Raw genomic sequence first — 23,234 nt, 5'->3', positions numbered from 1 at the left:
TAACTGCAGATGCAACACGCTTTCAGAAGAAACCAATCCTTCATACCCCTGTTCATCATCCAAAGCCTCTAGATATTGATCTCAACGAGCTCCCCAATATCGACGATGATGATCCTGCTGACTCTGACAATCGTGGGCCAGATATCATGGAAGATAATGCTTGCACTAACCGAGATGAGACCGACCACAGTACGTACTCTATCATACCAATCAGGTTTCATCAGTTCCTCACAACAGCGACCAACGAACAGTTTGTATAACTCCCTAACCATCCGCTGCACTGTGCCCAACTGAACTCACCAACTTTCACACAGTTTATACCCATCAATCGTCCAATCGGCTCTAGCTATGACACATACGTTTGCTTCATTACCATCCATCAGGCTCGCAGCTGCTCTATAGTAAGTTTCAATGACTATCGTCTCACGTTTCTGTTGCTTAGAAATGTTTTTTTCCAACTTTTGATCTGCATTTTTCTTCTCTGCATCGCCAGGTTATACCCACTGATTTTGCAGTACGTGCATTCCCTTCTAGGATGGATTGTGTATGCCTTCGACATGTCGGAGGAATTGAATACAATATGGGACTTCGCTGGACGAATATACTTTCATTCGTCGAAGTACAGCTTACCAGGGGATGGAGATACTTTGTTAGGCATAACCTCTTAAGGCCAGGCAGTATAATCAGACTAACCGTCACATCCTTGAATGAGTCGGTGATGTACGCGGAGCTTATCAAAATCTAATCAGCACAACCTCCACTTTATGTAAATAAATGTTAATGAAGGAGTAAAAAGTATTTTGTCGAGTCACTCTGGGAACCATTGATCACATCGAGCCTTCAAGACACGCCATTCATTTTGCTGATCCTATTACATTGTTAGATGTATATCATGGTTCATGGAGTTACTTTTCAATGCACACCATGGAACCCCCTTTTGTATATGTGATGGGAGAGTTCCTTCAAGTTAATGTTATCACTTCATGTAGAATCTATCACCCTGTAGTTACTAATCATGTGGGCAAAAATCTTCTCCTTTTATTTAATACCAACTACTTATCACTTATGTGGAATAACTGGACGGCTTAAATTCAACTGCATGGGATAGGGAAACTTAGTTACCATAGCGTGAAGTTGTAATCACATACGTGAGCAGCATATCCATGTTGTTCACAATGACTAATGACTAATATAGCCCGTTGTTAACCATAATAGTGAGCACTATATCTCTATCGTTACATGTCATCGGTGTGTTTGTTAACAATATTTCAGCCATGTAAGATGAACCACAACAAAATATTCCCTAAATTAAGCGGATCTCATGTACACAACATGATTTAGCCAAATTCAGCTGTTAAGTCTTATCCTTAGATGGATTACTTGATTTCTTATCCCGCCACCACCACATTTCAATCCTCAGCCATCCAAAATTTTTCATTTCCCGTGTTCCCGCGTATTCCACAAAATACCAAAACATAAAATACCAAAACATTGGATCAAATATGTGCGCTACTCATATTGGATTGCTAAGAAACAATGCATATACTAGCTGGGTGTGTACCGTTTCTCATTCCATCATTGCAAGGCTTTTTTCCTCCTGCCTGCATTTCAGGGTACTACTATCACAACTTCTGATCAATTTCATTAGTTTTCTCCATCTCCGGTGTTGCATCTCCTGTTTCGAGATAATGGACCACGGTGACTTCAGACTCAGCCCGAAATTAGCCAGGATGCATCGGAGATCCCTCTTAAATCAGAGAAGAATACCACCACGAGGTCCAACATTTGAAAGGACAATCCCACCCGGTGAGCTTCCTTAATTCATTATATTAACATGCAAGGTCCATTGGTTAGGTCCATGCTTTTTTCATTTACCATATACTAATCGTAGTCAATGGCTAATATTAAATAGATCCGAACTTCATACCACTGCTGCCTCTTAAGAGAAGTTCTGCCACGGTCGAACAATCTCCATCGTCGTCCCAGGCTATAGATAGACTCAGCGATTCTGGTGTCATGGCCAAACACTTTCGGGCATCCGATTCTCCTGTGTCGGCGCTCTCAGTTCGTGGCTTCAGAAGGACCCAATCTAAAACTACGAGTTATTCAGAAAGGAACCCACTCTCAAACCTAACAAATGGTAAAATCCTTTCCTATTACAAGTATATAAAAGTATAGTGTATCACCGCATTGTCTAACTTGACCTGCCGTATTCTTCGATATGTATTCTATCCTATTCAGTGGACCATAATCAAAATGTTGGCTTCAATCCTATGGTGCTAACCATGAACAACAGTAGTGGCAATTATACGGGTAATGACATGAAGGAAAATGCCTCACCAAGCCAAGACTATAGCAATATTTCAGGGATTAGTGGTGGACCATCATCAGCCACTCCAGCTAGAGCACGACATGGGTAAGTCTTTATGATTGATTAAAACTTGAATTTATCTCACACTCCCGGGAAACTGATCCACATATTCCGGTAAAAGGGTTGGAAAAATTCTAAATCTTCTATATTTAACTAAGGGTATTATATGTTCTGTAATATATGACGGTGATTAACGGGGTTTTTAGACTAAAACATACTAACATTTGTTTCTTATTTAAAAGGTTACCTGAGTTCCCATCACCCTTTTTTTTTTAAAGATTTGATATAATAAGGATAACCTTTATTTATTCGGATTACTTTAGTAATTATTACGGTTTGAGTAAGTTAATCTCTTTACATTGTAAAGGATAAGATTATACCCTCTAAATGTTTAATTATATGTTGATGTTATTAAAAACATTAAATTATTTTTATAGGATGGGACGTGTGAAAATTACGAGGTTAACCTTTTAATGAGCATAGATATTTACTGTTTATATATTTGGAGATTTATTTAATCAAAGATTGACTGGTAATAATGTTTTTCTCTAACTAAGGATTGTTACTAACTGCTGAGTTTAATAATATCATTTTCTGGCTAGACAATTAAATTTTCTACTTTTTAAGATTAAAAATACTTACATAATATATGATAGTATTGTACACCTAAAACTATAACTAGGGCAATGGATCACAGAGAAAGCCGTCGAAATATTGAAACAAACCTGGCCTTTCGAATTGGAGTTGTGGATAATCATAAGTCTGTATTCTCCAGCGAACAGTCGTCATCAGACATGCACCGTGTTAATCCAACAGATCACGATCCCATGCCAGATTTCGAAGGTTAGCTCCCTAACCTAAAGAATAAATAACAGTTTTTGGTTAATTTTACAAGTACTAAATTGAGACTCGAGCAATGCGTAGGATAGTACATTCATGATATAAACTAATGTAGTCGATATTATATTATTTACCTACTAATAGAACTTGGGTGGGTCTCATGCGATACAGGTGGAGATAAATTATTTATGTTATTTAGAGATTGATTGCATAATAGATTTGCAAATATTTATTTCGTCTCATGCCGAATATTTAATTCGTGTTTTGCAAATAATTTTGTATACTTTTTTTACTTAAGTGTAATGTAAATTAAAAAATAGTTGATTATTTTAAGAACTTTAGTTCAATTATTTCTTAAACAAATTCATAGGTCTTTTGTAGTGCCAAGGTTGGGAGAACCGAACTAATCGTTAAACCGATCAAGTCAGTCGCTTAACATATCCAACCGAGGTTAATCAGTTGTTGAACTGGTCTGATTAGATATACAATGAATTTATAAAAAAATCAATATACAATCAATATACATGTAGACCCTATGGAACTAATGCAGTCACTTACTATAAATATTTGTACATGTCTAAAATCCACGCCGATCGTTTTTGGATTAATACTCAATATCCTTTTCACTCTATATGACACTTCTTGCACAGCAATAAGCTATTGCCGCATATTTCACCTGAGGGTCTTCATTTGAAGTCACATGTAACAAAGCCAAAAGGTAAATACTCCTTATAATTGAAAAAACCAGAAATACAGGGATAATGCTTACATGAAAGTGAGATTGGAGTTTTCCCCTCAAAAATTGCTGAAAAGCCATCTTAGTCGTCTATCCTCACTGAGAATTATTCGTAACCACGTTAGGATATTAATCAAATTAATAAATCCCATAATATATAAGACATAAATCCCAAGATCCTGACAAAATCATGAACATAATTAACTCTGTAAGCAAAACCCAACTACTCAGCAACTCTGTTTCGAACAAACAGCAAAACACTAAAACATAACTAATATTGCAAACATATATAAAAAATTTGAGTTACTTATCACTTATGTGGAATGACTCGACAAAGACTTCTAATCAATTAGTCAACAATAAAAGACTGAAACAGATAACATATAACTCAGCATCCACACCATCCGAATCCAAAAACCAAAAAAATCAACAAACAATCCAACCGTAAATATGTTTAAACAGAAATAAGATTCACAATCCAAGCATAAATTTGTTTTTGAGGCAGTCCCATATGAATGTATTGTAAATTTGTTATACACAAATAAGATTCAGAATCCAAACATTTCAATCAGATATGATTAACGCAAAGTGAAACCTTTTCAACAAGTGAGGTAGATTTTGAGGATTAAAAAAAGGTACTTTTATTAATTATAAACTATGAGGTAAGGGACAAAACCATTTGCCCATTCACAGGTGAATCTTTCACCTGAAGGTCTTCATTTGAAGTCACGCCAGAAAGTAAATACTCCTTACAATATAAGAAACCAGAAATGCAGTCATAATGCTTACACGAAAGTGAGGTTGGATTTTCCTGCTAAAAAGATCCTGAAAAGCCATCTTATTCGTCTATCCTCACTGAAAATTATTCGTAACCACGTTAGGATATTAATCAAATTAATAAATCCCATAATATCTAAGACATAAATCCCACGATCCTGACAAAAATCATGAACATAATTAACTCAGTAAACAAAATCCAACTACTCAGCAACTCAGTTTCGAACAACAGGAAAACACTAAAACCAGCATAAATGATTCCAAGTATTAAGTAATAATCCTTAAAGATAACTAATATTGCAAAAATATTTAAAAAATTTGAGTTACTTATCACTTCTGTGGGATGACTCGACAAAGACTTCTAATCAATTAGTCAACAATAAAATATTGAATCAGAAAACAAAAAACTCAGCATCCACACCATCCGAATCCAATAACCAAGAAAATAAACAAACAATCCAAGCGTAAAAGTGTTTATAAAGAAATAAGATCCAGAATCCAAGCGTAAATTTGTTTCTGAGGCAGTCCCATATGAGTATATTGTCAATTTGTTATATACAAATAAGAATCAGAATCCAAACATTTCAATCAGATATGATTAACGCAAAGTGAAACCTTTTCAACAAGTAAGTTAGATTTTGAGGATTAAAAAAAAGGTACTTTCATTAATTATAAACTATGAGGTAAGGGACAAAACCATTTTCCCATTCACAGGTGAATCTTTCACCTGAGGGTCTTCATTTGAAGTCACGCGAAAAAATAAATACTCCTTATAATACAAGAAACCAGAAATGCAGGGATAATGCTTACACGAAAGTGAGATTGGAGTTTCCTCCTAAAAAATTGCTGAAAAGCCATCTTAGTCGTCTATCCTCACTGGAAGTTATTCCTAACCATGTTAGGATATTAATCAAATTAATAAATCCCATAATATATAAGACATAAATCCCAAGATCCTGACAATATCATGACCATAATTAACTTAGTAAACAAATCCCAACTACTCAGCAACTGAGTTTTAAACAAACAGCAAAACACTAAAACCAGCAGAACTGATTAAAAGTTTCAAGTAATAATCCTTAAACATAACTAATATTGCAAAAATATATAAAAAATATGAGTTACTTATCACTTATGTGGAATGACTCGAGAAAGACTTCTAATCAATTAGTCAACATAAAAGATTGAATCAGAAAACATAAAACTCAGCATCCACACCATCCGTTTCCAAAACCCAAAAAAAATAAACAAACAATCCGAGTGTAAATTTGTTTATACAGAAATAAGATTCAGAATCCAAACATTTCAATCAGTTATGATTAACGCAAAGTGAAACCTTTTCAACAAGTGTGGTAGATTTTGAGGGAAAAAAAGGTATTTTATTAATTATAAACTACGAGGTAAGGGATAAAACCATTTTCACATTCACAAGTGAATCTTTCACCTGGGGGTCTTCATAATTAACTCAGTAAACAAAATCCAACTACTCAGCAACTCAGTTTCAAACAACAGCAAAACACTAAAACCAGCATAAATGATTCCAAGCATTAAGTAATAATCCTGAAACATAACTAATAACTAATATTGCAAAAATATATAAAAAATTTGTCCCGAATACAAAATATTGTATCAATTTAAATAAATATGGAAAAACATAACACATTAAGTAAATTAAACTTCAATGTTCCTGATTATCAGGAACAAGATTGCAGCAAGACATTCAACTTTCAGCAACAAATTTAACTTTGAATAACAAAATCAGGATCCTCTTTACAAAATAAAGCATTTTACATAGTCATTAAACAACCAGCAACAACTGTTGACAACAAATCATAGTAAATCACATGATAACTCATACCTACAACACTTGATAAATCAACCAGCAATTTACAGAAGCAGCTTAACTAACTGATTTCAATCTAACCCAATCAAGATCCAGTACCTCCAACACTTGATAAATCATACTAAATCACTTCAAAATTAATTCGTGAATTCATGAATTCAACATAACAGCAAAACAAAACACAACACAAGCAGTTTCAGTAATTCAACATAACAAAATAAACCAGAAGCAGCTTACCATACTGATACCAATCTAAGCCTATTTAGATCCAGAACCTCCAACACCTCATAATTCATACTAAATCAGTAAATCTCTTCAAAAGTAATTCAGTAATTCAGCAGAACCACAAAACAAAACACAATAGAAGCTGTTTCAGTCATTCAACATAACATAACAAACCAGAATCAGATTACCATACTGATTTCACTCTAACCCTATGAAGATCCTGAACCTCCAACACTCCATAAATCATACTAAATCAGTAAAACACTTCACAGGTAATTCATTATCTCAACCGAACAGCAAAACAAAACACGACAATAGTTATGTTTGAGAATTTCAACAAACCACAAGCAGTTGAACCAATTCGAAATAAAGTAATGAACAACAAACAGAACAACAATTTCAATCAAGTTACATACCTGACTCCCTGGCTGGGCTCCATATCTGTTAACGGACTTGGAAGGTTGCTCTGTGTCCGCTGGGTGACTGGGTGGTGCTGGGTGCGAGTTGCGAGGATGGTTCCGGAAGGCGGGTCCTCTGTGCTACTTCTGGGTGGGACTTGCTTCGTTCGGTGCTGGGTTGCTGGGCGCTGGTCACTGGCGGTGGCTGGTTGTATGCTGGGCTGCTCTGTCCACGAGTAGGTACTGGGAGCAGTGGAATGGCGAGGCCAGGAGGAAGGTCATCATAAGCCTTCTCCAGTGCCTGGGTGGGTGCGCGAAAGCATCAATACAAAGTGCTAATAATAGCCCCTACCCTTAAATCAGTAGGGCAAGTCAATTTTACCTTCCCCGCTGGAGGATTCTGTAACCACTACATTCTTTCGAGGGCTTGGTTTGGAGATAGCAGCAGGTGCTGAACTGCAGGCTCCTAACTACGGGGTTGAATGAATGGATTCGAAAGACAGCATGGATCGGTGGTGGGAGGGATGGTCCCTCGCCGGAGCTGCGAGGTGCATAGAGCGAGGCTGTGAGACCTAGGGAGAGAGCGGCTAGGTTTTCCTGCTTCGTTTGGGGGTGGGGCTTCGAGGTTACCGGGTAGGGTAGAGGACGTTCAATTTGGGTTGGGTGGGCGGCTTGGTTTTTCGGGTTTTTTTATTTTAACTGGATCGGTTCGGTTCGGTTGGGGATTTCATGGTCAGATTTAAAAATCAAATCAAACCGCAATAAAAACAACAAAAACATGTTTACTATTAATAAGGAATTATAAAGAACAAATTACACTCCCCTCCACAGTTGTCAGAACCGAATCAGTGATCGAACCGGTTAAGTCACTGGGTCACTGGGTTATTGGTTCAACCGGTGAGTCACTGGTTGAACTCATTGACCCAGTCACATGTAAATAAAAAAAAATATAGTCCAAAATTTAAAATTAAAATTTAAAATATATATTTTCAATAATATTTTTAAAGTATCTAGCTATTCTAAAATAATATGAAACAGGAACAATATGTATTTTGTTAATGTTACTCTATCATAAATATTTTTATTTTGTTTTTATTGATGAATATTATTAATAGATATTATGTAATTATAAAAAAATAAGTGAGTTTATAATTATTGTTAAATAAAAATATAATAATTTAAGAATGAATGAGTTTATAATTAAAATTAAAATAAATTAAATAGAAGTAAATTATTTGCTGAAAGATATATATATATATATATATATATATATATATATATATATATATATATATATATATATATATATACATATATTAATTTGCATATATGTTGATAACAAGCTTAATAGCCTGGTGGTTGTGAGTATCATATTTTTTCTTGACGAGGGGGGTTGAAACCCCAACTTTAACATTTTGGAAAAATGTTGAAACTCAAGCGGTTCGGTCGAACCGATTTTATTGAGTTTGATCGGTTTTGACCGGTTCACTATGGGTTTGACAGGTTTGCACCGGTTCGTTGCCTCATCCGGTCAGATCATCGAACTGGACCCACTTAAGGTCCGGTTCACCGGTATTTCGGTCGAACAAGCTGGTCCAGTCCGATTTTGCTAACAATGCACCTCTCTCTTGCGATGTGCTAAAATGACACTACCCTCTCTTATATTTAATAAATGTACATTCTCCTCCATTATAACTTTTAAAAAACCTCCTCTTTAATCCATTTTTAATTTTTTCTGTTAACTAATGTTAACTTTAGCTTTTTAAAAAAAATAATATTTTTTAGAATAATACTCTTTAACGGAAAATTTAATTTTTTTTTCATTATACTTCACTTACCAAAATACCATTTAATAGATTATTTTTTATTGATTAAAATCTAATTTTATGAAAATAATTTAAAAAGAATTTAATAATTAAATTATCTTTTTCAAAAAAATCATTAAATAAATTTCTAATTATTAAATTATAATTTTACCAAAACTTTTTGGTTATTAATTTTTTTATATTTTACTCATACTTTTTTGATATGAATGAATATTATTTTAACATTATATAAAAAAATATTACCATAATTTAGTATGCATAACAATTAATATATATTGTTATTGAAAAATGATCTTACTAAGATTTTTTTTAATATTAAAATAATATATATTGATATCAAAACATTTATAGTAAAATATAAAAAAATTGTTAACAAGAAATTTGATAAAACCACAAATTAATAATTAAAAGATTATTGAATGATATATTAAAAAGATAATTTAATTATTAATTTTTTTAATAACATTTCGATACCAATACAATTTAATCAATAAAAAATGATTTATTAAAGTGTATTTTGGTGAGTATAATTTAATGACAGAAAATATAATTTTGACTAAATGATATTTCTATAGGAAAAAATATATTTTTTTTGAAAAATGGATAAATTTAACATTAGTTAACACAAAAAATTCAAAATGGAGTAAAGAGGATATTTTTTAAAAGTTGTAACGGAGGAAAATGTATATTTTATAAATAAAGAGGAGGATAGTGTTATTTTAGCATCAGGCAAGCGATGGGAGTGAAATTTTCTCAATTACAAATTGTACTAACAAAATATAATGACAACATTAAGCCATGGTTTTAAAGATCCATTAAATAACATATTATTTTATACTTTTTCAATATATGTTACAATAATTTGTTTGTTTGATTTTTAGGTTTCGCCTAGCAACCAAAATTGGAAGCAATTGCCAACAAATCATTTAAAAAAAACAATACTTTGATTGAACTCAGTATACAAAATTTTGTTATTTTTAACCATGGACTATGTATGTACATTCTTCATGGACGACAGAAAATCTACCCATTGTTAACATGGACATTGTCCATGTCGACTCATGCACGTTGCTAATAATGTATTGCTTACTGGAAATTAATGCAGTTATACATGCATTTGATGATACTGGAGTAGACACTGACTACGTACATAACTCCAGGACAAATGAGCATGAAGGTACTACTCTATGATTCATGCATTACTTAATCCTCTCATAACAATAATCAACTTCGTTTGCTAACATAAACTTTGGCCATTCTTGCTGAATAGGGCCACACCAACTTTCTCTGGTCGAGTCGGCAGAGTCGATTTGGGAGGAAGGTAACTGATCTCTCCTATATAGCCTGCATGCTGTGTTTTAGAAATAACTCATTTCGCACTGCATCTTCTCAGTTAAAAATGACAAGCGTTATATGTACTTCAGATACTTGGGATGCTGGAGATGCAATCCATCGTTGCATGTTCTGCAATGCATGCATGTGGGAAGGGGAAAAGTTGGCTAAAAGCAGGAGCAGCAGAATTCCTCGATTTGGTCTTTGCTGCATGGATGGAAAGGTACAATTGCCGTTACTTACACAGGTCCCTGCAATTCTACAAGACCTCCATCGTGGACATGATGACAAAGGTAGGTACTTCAGGAAGAATATCCGTAAGTTTAATTCCATGTTTGCGTTTACGTCAATGGCTGGAAAGGTTAACCGAGGCATTAACAACGGCACGGCTCCACCGACTTTTTCAATTAATGGTCAGAACTACCATTCAATTGGAAGCCTGATCCCTAACAACAATGAAAGGCCGAGATTTGCGCAACTGTACATCTATGACACAGATAATGAAGTGTCTAATCGGATACTTGCTGTGAGGTACATCATTCAAGGTTACATACACCGTAGATTATACCTTGCAAACACATTTATAGATGTCTAGATGTACATACTTACCAAGTGTTTAAATGTATGTCACACTTAATACTTGAAACAATTGTAGGTCGGGTGAAATAATCAACAAACTTGAAACTGAAATCGTGTCTGAACTCACTAAGATGCTGGACATGTGCAATCCTCTTGCCAAGAGTTTTCGCTTTGCTCGAGACAGGTTCGCTGATAGCGAGCCTTCAGAAATTAAAATGAGGCTGATTAGGAAGCGGGAAAAGGATGGAAGAGTGTACAACTTACCCACTGCGTCTGAGGTTGCCATCCTGATAGTAGGTGACATTGACGACTCAATCCTTGATAGAGATATTATTATTCAGTCCACAGCAAATAAGTTGCAAAGAATAGATGTTCTACACCCGTTGTACTTGGCTCTTCAATATCCGTTGATATTTCCATACGGTGAGGATGGATTCAGGACAGGTATTCAGACATCTACTAGATATGACCTAAATGGTATAAAGAAACGTAAGACGATAAGTATGAGAGAGTTTTTTTCATACCGTATACAGATGAGGTTCAATGAGTCCCCAGTCATGTTACAATCTATGAGGTTGTTCCAACAATTTCTGGTCGATGCGTACACGATGATTGAGGCTGAACGGCTTAGTTTTATCAGACATAACCAACCCAAACTAAGGGTGGACAAATATATTGCACTGCATGAGTCATTGGTTAGAGGAGAGGCAAGTGCTGTTGCAACTGGACAGAGGATTATACTACCGAGTAGCTTCACTGGCGGTCCTCGGTACATGTTCAACAATTGCAAGGATGCATTTGCAATTTGCAAATATGCAGGTTATCCTAGCTTTTTCATAACAATTACTTGCAATCCTGAATGGGATGAGATAAAACGTTCGTTAAAAGACACAGGGTTAAAAGCACAAGACCGTCCTGACATTGTATCGAGGATTTTTAACCTAAAGCTCGGTCAGTTGATAGCTGACTTCAAGCATGGTCAATTCTTTGGCAAGATAACGGCATGTAAGTTTAATGAAATCTATTATGTTATACATGTATCAAAATTAAAGCCTAACAATGAGTTGGTCTCTACAGACGTATGCACGGTAGAATTCCAAAAGCGGGGACTCCCACATGCGCACATACTGCTGTTCATGCATCCTCTATCCAAGCCTAAGTCACCAGACGATATTGACAAACTAATCTCAGCTGAGATTCCAGACAAGATCAAGAGGCCAAAACTTTATGGGGCAGTTGAAAAGTACATGGTCCATGGCCCGTGTGGCAAGTATAATAGTAAAAGCCCCTGCATGTTGAACGGTCGGTGCTCAAAGTATTATCCCAAGCCCTTTAGATCAAGGACAATGATTGATGATGGTGGGTTCCCCAAGTATAAGAGGACGGATAATGGTCGGATAGTCACAAAGAATAATACGGCCCTCGATAATTCATATATTGTACCATACAATCCATCACTACTACTGAAATACGGTTGCCATATAAATGTTGAGCACACCTGCCAAAAGTCCGCAATAAAGTATTTGTTTAAGTACGTTCACAAGGGCAATGATCGGGTAACTGCTTCTTTCTACCAAACCAATGTAGACGGTGAGTCTGAACAAGTGGTAGATGAGATACGCAACTATTATGATTGTCGGTATATCTCAGCCTGTGAGGCAGCTTGGCGCATTTTTGGGTATGACATCCAACAGAAGGAACCTTCGGTCATCAGGCTTCCTTTTCATTTGCCAAATGAACACCCTGTTATATTCAGGGATTACGAAAACATTGTTGATGTAATAGATAGGGTAGATGGCAAGCTAACAAAGCTATTGGCCTGGATGCTTGCGAATAGGTTGTTTCCTTATGGTCGTACTCTTACATACAGTCAATTTCCTAACAAATTTGTATGGAAAGATGACATATCCATGTGGATGCCAAGGAAACAAGGATTCTCCATTGGTAGGCTTTCGCATGTTCCCCGCGGCAACGGCGAGGATTATTACCTGCGACTTTTGCTCAACATACAAAAGGGATGCCTCAGCTATGTTCATTTGCGCACAGTCAACGGGGTTGTGTATGGTACCTTCAAGGAAGCATGCTATGCATTGGGGTTATTGCAAGATGATAAGGAATTCATTGATGCTATAATAGAAGCAAGCACGTGGGCCTCTGGAAACTACTTGCGTGACCTGTTCGTGGTGCTCTTACTATCTAACAACGTTGTAAGACCCGAGGTTGTTTGGGAGCAGTGTTACCATGTATTGTCCGAGGATATCTTATTCTGTCATAGAAAAAATATGCAATGTGCAGGTATGGTCGTCATTAACATGATTTCTTTGGTTAATATGTTGTATGATGGTTCAAATCTCTATCTGTAACAGATCGGTATCATTTTTTCATTATTTTTATTAGATCTTGAACTTTCACCGGAGCAAATTATGAACATGACACTTGCGAAAATTGAGGACAAGCTTCAGGGTAATGGAAGATCTCTTAAAGAGTTTGACAAGATGCCTTACCCAAGTTCGGACATTATTGATGGCTTAGAGGATCGACTCCTACTAGATGAGCTGAACTTTGATGTCGATGCCCTAACTAAGGAGCTTAACAACAACCTATCTAATATGAACATAGGTCAGAGAAAAGCATTTGATGTCATCATACAGGCAGTCAATGGTAACGCCGGAGGATTCTTCTTTGTTTATGGCTGCGGTGGTACCGGTAAGACGTATCTATATAGGACTCTATCAGCTGCAATTCGAAGCAAAAGGGGCATTGTACTGAATGTTGCATCCAGTGGGATTGCTTCTTTATTGCTTCCAAATGGACGAACAGCTCATTCAAGGTTTAAGATACCGCTGGAGTTGACAGAGGACTCAGTATGTTGCGTTAAGCAAGGTACATCTTTGGCCAAGTTGATATGCAAAGCTAGACTTATTATATGGGATGAGGCACCAATGCTCAACAAACTTTGCTACGAAGCACTCGACAAGTGCTTTCGTGACATCCTGAGCTCAGAACCATATTATAATGCAGAATTACCTTTTGGAGGTAAGGTCGTGGTACTAGGAGGTGACTTTAGACAGATTCTTCCAGTCATTCCAATGGGCTCCCGTCAGGATATTGTTCATTCAGCTATCAATGCTTCGTATCTATGGCAACACTGTACTGTTCTAACCCTGACAGTGAACATGCGTTTAACTATTGGACCAACAGATAAAGCTGTGGATGATGTTACTGAGTTCTCAAAATGGCTGTTGGATATTGGGGATGGCTTGGTTGGGGATTCTATGGATGGGGAGTCAGAGGTGCATATTCATCCTGACATATTGATACATGATTCAATTCGTCCCTTTGATGATATGGTTGAGTTTGTATACCCTAACCTCTTGGCTAATATTACTCAGCCATCGTACTTTAAACATCGATCCATCCTTGGTCCTACATTAGAGGTGGTCAATGAGGTGAATACGCTCATAATGGATCGTTTGGAAGGGGATGAAAAAATATATTTAAGCTGTGATAGTTTGTGTGTTGAGGAAGGAAACATGGAGTCAGACTTGGACACAATTACACCGGATGTTCTTAATGCTATTAGCTGCTCTGGTTTGCCCCCACATCAACTAACTCTAAAAGTAGGTGTGCCAGTCATGCTATTGCGCAATATTGACCAGTCCAACGGTCTATGTAACGGGACAAGATTACAAGTGCGGAAACTAGGAAATCATGTCGTTGAGTGCATGACGTTAACAGGAAACAAGGTTGGTCAGGTAGTCATAATACCGCGAATGGATATGATTCCTACCAACCAAGGTCTGCCGTTTAGGTTTCAGAGAAGACAATTCCCAATTATTGTGTCCTTCGCAATGACGATTAATAAGTCACAGGGACAAACTTTGACCACGGTTGGGTTGTACTTGCCAAGGCCAGTTTTTTCGCACGGCCAGCTGTATGTTGCACTATCAAGAGTAAAGTCAAAGAATGGACTCAGAGTGTTAATTCAGAATAACAAATGCAACGTGGCCACTTCGACAATCAATGTGGTCTACAGGGAAATATTCGAGAATATCCACTAGACAGTAAAATCGATAACTATTCACATTCATGTCATAGTGAAATCGTCGAATTGTTATGCTATTACAGGCAATATCTACCTTCAAATTTGTCCTACTTGCTAATCCAATCTACAAAATAACTGAGAAAATTTATAACTCATACTTTGTGAAACACTGCTAAATGTAAGACACGAACATACATTTGTCATATTCTCAAAATAATTACTCGCGAATGATTTTCTACACCGATACCGTGCAACGCACGGGCTAATGCACTAGTAAGTAATATAAAGTAACAAACACCTCCTAATAACGTATTTATGTAAAAGAAATCCATACATACAAACTTTTTGTGGACTCGGCCCCGGCTAGAAAAACTGACCCGGCCCAATGAATTAGAAGCCACCCATACAGAGCCAGGAACCATAGGCTCTCCTATGCTCCATGAACCATGACTCCCTTCAATCTGCATTCAAAGTCCCTGTGGCCCAGCCCCGTCATCTTCTCCGACGCTTCACTCCTTATCTAGCTCTGGTCTAGTGGTTTGTCTTCAACTAATGATGGCTCCGAACAAGACCTCCGAAGTGGTGGATACGCATGAAGCCACTTGGAGCTCTCAAACTGATGATTTGGAGTTGGAATCATTGGAATCTGAGTTGAAGCAAATGGCGCACAAGATTCTCGAACACCGATCAACCTTACCGGATCAGCTCAAACCTACTCTTCTCTCTATTCTTGACGCTCACAGACCACTTTTTCCACATCCCTCTCACCATGCTTCAACCCCCCCAGGTCACTTTTTAGGGTTTTCGTTTCTTCTTTTAGGATGAAAAAAAATGAAGGGAATTGAGATTGTTTAGAACTGAAAATTGTATTTATGTATGATTCTACTACCTAGGGATTTTGTTTGCGACTTTTTTCCTTCTGGAATTACTGGATTTGATGTTGAGGCCTAAAAGTTGAGAACTTAGTTCAAATTTCAGGCTTTGTAGGTTACCCAAAGTATTATTTTGAATAATCTTCTGCATTTGTGTCAGCATTGCAAGCATATCAAATTTTACAATGATTTTGCTATAAAAGTTTGAGGGATGAGATATACTAAAAAATGTTAGCCTTCATTGGCTACCATGGCTACCATGGTCATGACTGAAACTTGTGTGAAAATCCAGTGCATTTGAATATTGTCATGGAGTAAGCCAAAGTGCAGTTTGAATGGTGTCATGTAGGTAGAAGTTAGAAATATTGTTTTTTCTATATCTAGAAAGTTGGTTGATGATATCTAGGAAGTTAATAATATAAGGATGCCTTACTTTCTTGTCCTAATGATCTGTAATCGTGGAGTGGTATTGATGTGAACTTTTGCATTGTTTCACTAAAATCTAAATGATTAAGATTATTATTTCTCATGTATTTCAGTTTAAGATCTCTAGTTTGGTGTGACAAGCCTGAATTTTGACTTGCTAGTGATTGTTAATTTATAGTCTAAAGTGCTTATTCTATGCCTAAACTGAATTAATTATTCTGCTTACCCTTTCTTTTAATTAAATCTATTTAGTCTTAGTGATGGGAAATAAAATTTAACCTGGTCTTGATTGCACTACCAGAGTTGCCCTTGCTTTCTCAAGAAACACATTTATCATCTTAGGGTCGTTATGTATACACTAATCAAATGGTTTGTAATAATTTGCAATTCTAAAGAGCATTTCCTTGAGTGCACTAATTGATCAAATGGATAAAGCCCTAGAAATTTTAATTTTACTAATGTTAGATCTGCAGTTTGCTTAGTTTCTTGAACTATGAGACAGGGAACACAACAAATAAGTGAAGAGGAATTACCTTGTTATACTAAGCCTAGCTGAATTTAATATTTTCAAGAGAACATGTCCATTAAATAAAACGTGGTAGTTAGATTGATAAAACAGCTTATTACTAAAGCTCAATTAATATTTATGAGGGTGGAAGCTTGCAAGGAAAAGATCACTGGAACTGGTAAATGCATAAAATGATTAACACAATCTTGAGGATAAATTGAAATGAAGCAAGACTTATTTTTGTAACAATTTCTGTTGGCCAAGCTTTGATTTGTATTCTATGGTTTTAATAGGACTTGTGTCAAAGACGACATTGTAATTCTTTTAGCAAATTATTGGCAAGGATTTTTTTTTAATATATACTATTGTCGCATAAAGTGTGTTTACTAACGGAGAAAGCAATGGGGTTCTATGGAGCCAGGCACCCCACTTCCGTCCCTCTTCTCTGTTAAGGAAAATGCTTTATTCCCTCTTTATTTCCGTTGTGAATCCTCATTTATTTGTTCTCTTGAGAAAGGCGAATATCTGGGTATATTAGTAGAAACATTTTAAAAAGAAAAATCTAAGAAAAAATAATACAATATAATAAACATAATAAAATTTAATTTAAACATAATCTACTACCTAGGATTTTTGTTTGGGACTTGTTTACTTCTGGAATTACTGGATTTGATGTTGAGGCCAAAAAGTTGAGAACATAGTTCAAATTTCAAGCTTTGTAGGTTATCCAAAGTATTATTGTGAATAATATTTTGGATTTGTGTCAGCATTAGTAAGCATGTCCAATCTAAGTGCTAATATCAAATTTTACAATAACTCTGCTACAAAAGTTTGAGGGATGAGATATACCAAAAAACGTGAGCCTTCAGGCATCATTGGCTACCAAGTTCTTGATTGAAACTTGTTGAATTCCAATGAGTTTTGAATATTGTCATGCAGTAGGCCAAAGTGCATTTTGAATGGTGTCATGTAGGATGAAGTTAGTGATATTGTGTTTTCTATATTGGTTAATGATATTTTGTAAAATCATATCATATAAAGCATCTTTTGTATTATATGGATGGTTATTGCCGTTTAAGTCTTTCCTCTTACCTTTATGTTCTGGAGCTAACTGCTTAAGACAGGTAGTAGTATCACTACTATGAGTCTGAGTTCTAGAATTGATTCTTTGCTGATGGCTCATGGCTGAGATTTATTCTATTCTGTGGTATGACAAGTTGAGCTGAACTATATTGTACAGGTGCATTGGACCATAACATTTATCAGAGCGAAGGTTCACCTGCACCAGAAGATCCAGAGACAGCCAAGAAAGTAAAGTTGCTGAATGAGAAAATCACACAGAATTGTTCCACCATGCCAGTCATCCTGAAACGGATGAAAGATTGCATTGCAAGAATTGAGAAGTTAGATTCATACAATGCTGCGGTTATACATCCAGCCTTCAAGGCGAAGAAGACTGGTTAAGCATACTGGGTATACATATTTATTTTCCTGAACATTTGAGATTGAAGGTAATCCAGCATTAACCATTTTGGTATTTTGCGCAATGAAGCTGCACACACGCATTCACATGTTCATATTTTGAGAGTATGAAGCAAAGCTTGGTTTAAGATGTTTGGCATTGTTTGGCCATTTGTGACTCTTTCAAGTTGCATCATCCCCTGCCTACAGGACAAAGAGGGATTGTTAGTGTAATATGGTGAAGACTGAAGAGAAAGATTGGATATTGTATAATCCTTATTCTGCCTTCTAGTGTTTGTTTGGTTGATGATTAATTGTATGTAAGCATCCTTTTTTTCTTTATTGTATGATCATTTTTGTTTGTTTGGTTGATTGCTTGATCATTACTTGTATGTAAGCCATTTTATATATTGAACTTGATCTTTCCCCTCTAATTCAGGATATTTAACCACACCTTTAACTCCCATGCGAGGGAGATTATTACAAAGTAGTCACGATTTATTAGTTGCATTTTAATAATTGGTGACTATTTGATCTTCTTGTGTTACATTAAATGACTAAATGTTACAACCTCAATTCCCTTCTATCCAGATACAATGATTAGATTAAGGATGTAATGAGAAGTGATAGTAGATAAAAAGCAGGAGCGTAGTGAATAATATAAAAAGGAAGGAATCTGTTAATGACATTGGTGACACCCATTTGTGCTAACACAAAAGAAATGCTCATCGATTCCTTACAAGGTATAACTGTTCTATTGTAGAAGCTTCTGAACAAATTGTTGCACAAAAAAAGGTTATAAAGAGGGTGGGGCAATTGGTTCTGTTGAGTTGCAGGTTCTGTTGAAGACCCGAAGGTTAAGAGGAACCATGCCTAAAATGATAACTTCAAACTGACCTTAATCATAGGCTTTCCTAGTTGAAAGACATATAAGATGTTTCTTTAAAGTCAATTTTTTTTCCATGACAAACATCGTTGGTAGATAATCTATATACGATAGTAGTTGTTCATGAGTTGAGTAAATTTTGATTTGGCAAGATAAAATTTACGGTTTATACCATCAATTTGGTTTCTTTTGCTTTAGTTGTCAAAAAGAGTTTAATCTTAGTATTAAGTTTTGATATTGAGAATAAACACAAAATAAGTTCATGAATTAATGAAAATTTTTTTTTTTGAAAAAATTACTTAAAGAATCTTTAGGCAAAGTCGATTTTAGCATTAAAAAAAATCATTTATATAAGATTTAAAGGGTATGACCAAATCTTTTGTACAGACTAATATATTAGATTATTGTTTTTTCATTTATTTTTTCCTTTTAAATGTTTTCTTTTTAATTGACTACTATTACTATATTCAAACATTTACTTATACTGTTATACACCTTCATTTATAGCAAAAAGAATTGTTATTGCAAGCTATAAATTCATTTATGACCTTCCATATAATAAAATGTCAGCTGATTTATCTTTTTAGTGTTGTCATGTTAATCTTTTGAGATTTTTGCTTAGACATTTTTTCGGTTATGCATTTTGGTTATCCTTCAAAGTTCAAACACACTACAAAAAAAAAAAAAAAAAAGAAGAGAAAATTGTAATCTAAAGTATATTTATCTGTCCCAAAAAAAATAAAACTTCTCTTAAATATTATATTTCTTAAGAATTTTAGTACAAAAGATTTTTTAAATAATTAATTTTCTTAATGGTTTTCTAGAATAACTTTTCCAAACATTTTGTTGTATAAAAAAGTTAAAATACTTGACATTTATTTTCAAGAAATAGTTAAATTTTCCTATTAGTAATGAAAATAATACTTTATAAGAAATAAATATATAAACGTAAAACGGAAAGTTAAACAGAATAAAAAAAGATGGAGAATCTTCCTCTAAGAAGTGAGGAAAAAAAAACGCACACGCACGCACACAAACATTTGAATATTTTGATTACTAAACCTGTGTTGTGTTGTGTTTGAGGAATCAACTAATACGAATGGCTTCTGCTGCTGCTTCTTCATGTTCTTCCATTTCCATGATGTTCCTAACTCATTCTTGTGGTGCTACTTCTTCCACCGCCCACCGCCTTCTCCCACCGGGATGCCTCCGCCACCGCCTCCACTGCCACCCCTTACAGATGGGCCCCACCTATCTCCGATGCCTCACTTTTCACTCTTCCGCAGCAGAACCTCCTTCCCCGCCCCATGTTGTTCTTCCCCATGGTACAAACAAAGCACTCAACTTTTCTGCTGCTTTTTGTCTATTTGAAACCTCTGTTCAGTTTTTAGCTTAATGGGTCAACTGGGGTACCCTTCTTTTGTTATTTTTTAGCTATCTAGTGTAGTTATGGCATTAAAGAAGAAAAAAAAAGCAGTCTTTTTTACATTCAACTTGAAATGGTGCTAGTGACTTTCTTTACATCCAATAAGGTTTAGGGTTTAGTTTTTTTTTTTATTTGGTGGGGGTGGGAGGATTCGAGTTGCTGTTTGGTTGAGATTGCCAGTATTTGTGTCTGCCTGTGTTGATTCAACATAGCCTGCTAGTGACTTTGTTGAATTAGATGCATAAACTTTGGTATTTAGCATGAATTTTACCTCAGTTACCTGCTGATCAGGTTCTAGATGATAATTTGTACAATGAAGAATTTAAAGTCTTATGTCTGATCAAGATATTAGACTTGGATTGTGCATGTGTTTCTCTTACATGCGCGTGACAATGAATCCTTTCTATTGCTATTGTATTAGGAAGGTTTCGCCAAGTTATGTTCATATATATTTTTTTTCATATGATTATGTGTGCAGCTTCCCTGACTACTGAGGCTAATACTAAGGTGATTGATGGAAAAGCGGTAGCAAAGCAGATCAGAGATGAGATAACAGTTGAAGTCTCCAGGATGAAAGAAGCTATTGGTGTGATTCCAGGGTTAGCCGTAATCCTTGTTGGAGATAGAAAGGACTCGGCTACTTATGTGCGTAACAAGAAGAAAGCTTGTGAATCTGTTGGAATCAGTTCTTTGGAAGTACATTTGGCGGAGGATTCCACAGAAGAGGAAGTATTGAAGCATATTTCAGGCTACAATGATGATCCTTTAGTTCATGGCATTCTTGTTCAGTTACCTTTACCTTCTGTATGCTTCTACATCTCTAACTTTATTTTATATTATGGGAAAAGTTTGCTAAATCATACTAAATTTCCTATATTTTCTTGGAAATACGTCAAGAATTTCATACACAAAGTTCAATAACTCATAGATGAGTTTGCTGCTCGCTATTGTATAAGTGTGACTCAATCATTGGAAGCTTTATTAATTTTTCTTGGCCTTATGACAGCATATGAATGAGCAAAATGTCCTGAATGCTGTTAGAATTGAGAAAGATGTAGATGGTTTTCATCCATTAAATATTGGTCGTCTTGCCATGCGTGGTAGAGAACCGCTATTTGTTCCCTGTACACCAAAGGGGTGCATAGAGCTACTTCACAGACACGGCATTTCCATTAAAGGAAAGAGGGCCGTTGTAATTGGTCGGAGCAATATCGTAGGAATGCCAGCTGCTCTCCTGCTGCAGGTAAACATCTCATCAGTCAAAACTTTAAAAATTATAAACAGTTCAAAACTTGTTTTATTTAAATATAATTGTGGATTTGTGGCTCCTTTCTTTTTTACATAAAAAATGTATATTTATACTTGTATATATATTTTTATTTAATTTTCCTAGAGAGAAGATGCTACTGTTACTGTTGTCCATTCAAGAACCAATAATCCTGAAGAGATCACAAAGCAGGCAGATATTATCATTTCTGCTGTTGGGCAACCAAACATGGTTAAGGGAAGCTGGATAAAACCTGGTGCAGTAATTATCGATGTTGGAATCAACCCAGTAGAGGTTCGTAGATTTAATTTAAGTCCTTTATCTTGGTTGTGTTTTTATGAATAATAAAATAAAAAACAATTAAATGGTTAAATTTAGAATCAAGGTTATTTAACCAATTCATGTGTATTTGGGTGTTTGAGACAGGATCCGAGTAGCCCTCGAGGTTATAGACTGGTTGGAGATGTTTGTTATGAAGAAGCCGTAGAAGTTGCCTCGGCTGTTACTCCTGTTCCTGGAGGAGTTGGTCCAATGACCATAGCAATGCTTCTCCAGAATACACTCATCTCTGCAAAGAGGATGCATAATTTTGAATAAACAAGTGAAAGCATGTAATATCATTTATTCCATCAATTATTTGTTTAGGCGATTTTGGATTTTGTCTTACCTTTATGGTTTAGTTGTACATTGAAAAAAAAAAAAGGGTGGAATTAAAGTGTTTCTTAGGATGGTAGCATAAAGGATTCCCTTCCATGTAGTTGCATAATGTGAAGAAAGGGAAATCACCCAGCAATCAATTCATTACTCTCAAGAAACTTGGTTGAAATGTCAAATCTAGTAGTATAGGATACAAGCAGGTGAAAAGAAAGCTCTTGTTTTCATTATGAGTCTTTAACTTCATGAATAAATTATACCTCAGATGAGAATAATTGATCAAGTTTCTTGATTTGGTCCTTCTGCATTTTGGTTATGCATGTGTGGCTTCCTTATCAGTATTTAGATATCGAAATTTTGGATTAAAGAATGAGTACTGATGTTCAGCCAAAATATGAATTGGAAGTACATTTCGTTTGAGAAAAATAATTTCATTTTTTATTTTAATTTTAAAACTAATTGCAATGTTCATTTGTTTTTCTTTTTTCCCCTGAAATTGAGATGTGTTTGGTAATGATATTACCCTTTTTATTTTTGATAATCTTATTTCATACATTTTTTTTGCATTATATATTTACATGATTTTTGTCAAAAAAAAGTTGACATTATCAAAATAAAAATAATAATTTCTATTTCCTAAAAATAAGAAGTAAAAACAAGAAACAAGTTTTAAAAGCAGAGATCTTTAGTTGTTTTGAATATAAAATAAGTTACTCTAGTGGCAGCATCATTGCCATGTTATGAACTCATTGAGTTAGCAGC

General features: G+C 35.4%; 3 protein-coding genes across 3 annotated transcripts; all 3 read left to right on the top strand.

Annotated features, from left to right (window-relative positions):
* The first annotated feature begins 1,688 nt into the window (after positions 1-1,688).
* LOC130975603 (uncharacterized) lies at positions 1,689-14,988 on the top strand. The gene is made up of 10 exons (XM_057900372.1): positions 1,689-1,806; positions 1,913-2,140; positions 2,242-2,416; positions 3,054-3,214; positions 8,694-8,762; positions 10,122-10,193; positions 10,287-10,337; positions 10,441-10,879; positions 11,004-13,222; positions 13,325-14,988. Exons 1-10 carry the CDS (start codon positions 1,689-1,691, stop codon positions 14,986-14,988), a joined length of 5,196 nt encoding a protein of 1,731 aa, XP_057756355.1.
* A 354-nt stretch (positions 14,989-15,342) lies between these two features.
* Positions 15,343-18,717, top strand: LOC130974143 (uncharacterized). Its single transcript, XM_057898893.1, has 2 exons — positions 15,343-15,759; positions 18,019-18,717. The coding sequence occupies exons 1-2, from the start codon at positions 15,525-15,527 to the stop codon at positions 18,240-18,242; spliced, it is 459 nt and encodes a 152-aa protein (XP_057754876.1). The 5' UTR covers positions 15,343-15,524; the 3' UTR covers positions 18,243-18,717.
* A 1,386-nt stretch (positions 18,718-20,103) lies between these two features.
* LOC130974140 (bifunctional protein FolD 4, chloroplastic-like) lies at positions 20,104-22,788 on the top strand. The gene is made up of 5 exons (XM_057898891.1): positions 20,104-20,450; positions 21,030-21,355; positions 21,558-21,794; positions 21,945-22,112; positions 22,245-22,788. Exons 1-5 carry the CDS (start codon positions 20,225-20,227, stop codon positions 22,413-22,415), a joined length of 1,128 nt encoding a protein of 375 aa, XP_057754874.1. The 5' UTR covers positions 20,104-20,224; the 3' UTR covers positions 22,416-22,788.
* Positions 22,789-23,234: the final 446 nt, after the last annotated feature.

The sequence above is a fragment of the Arachis stenosperma genome, chromosome 4 (genome assembly GCF_014773155.1).
Source record: "Arachis stenosperma cultivar V10309 chromosome 4, arast.V10309.gnm1.PFL2, whole genome shotgun sequence".
NCBI lineage: Eukaryota > Viridiplantae > Streptophyta > Magnoliopsida > Fabales > Fabaceae > Arachis > Arachis stenosperma.
This window is presented reverse-complemented; position numbering and strand designations above follow the sequence as displayed.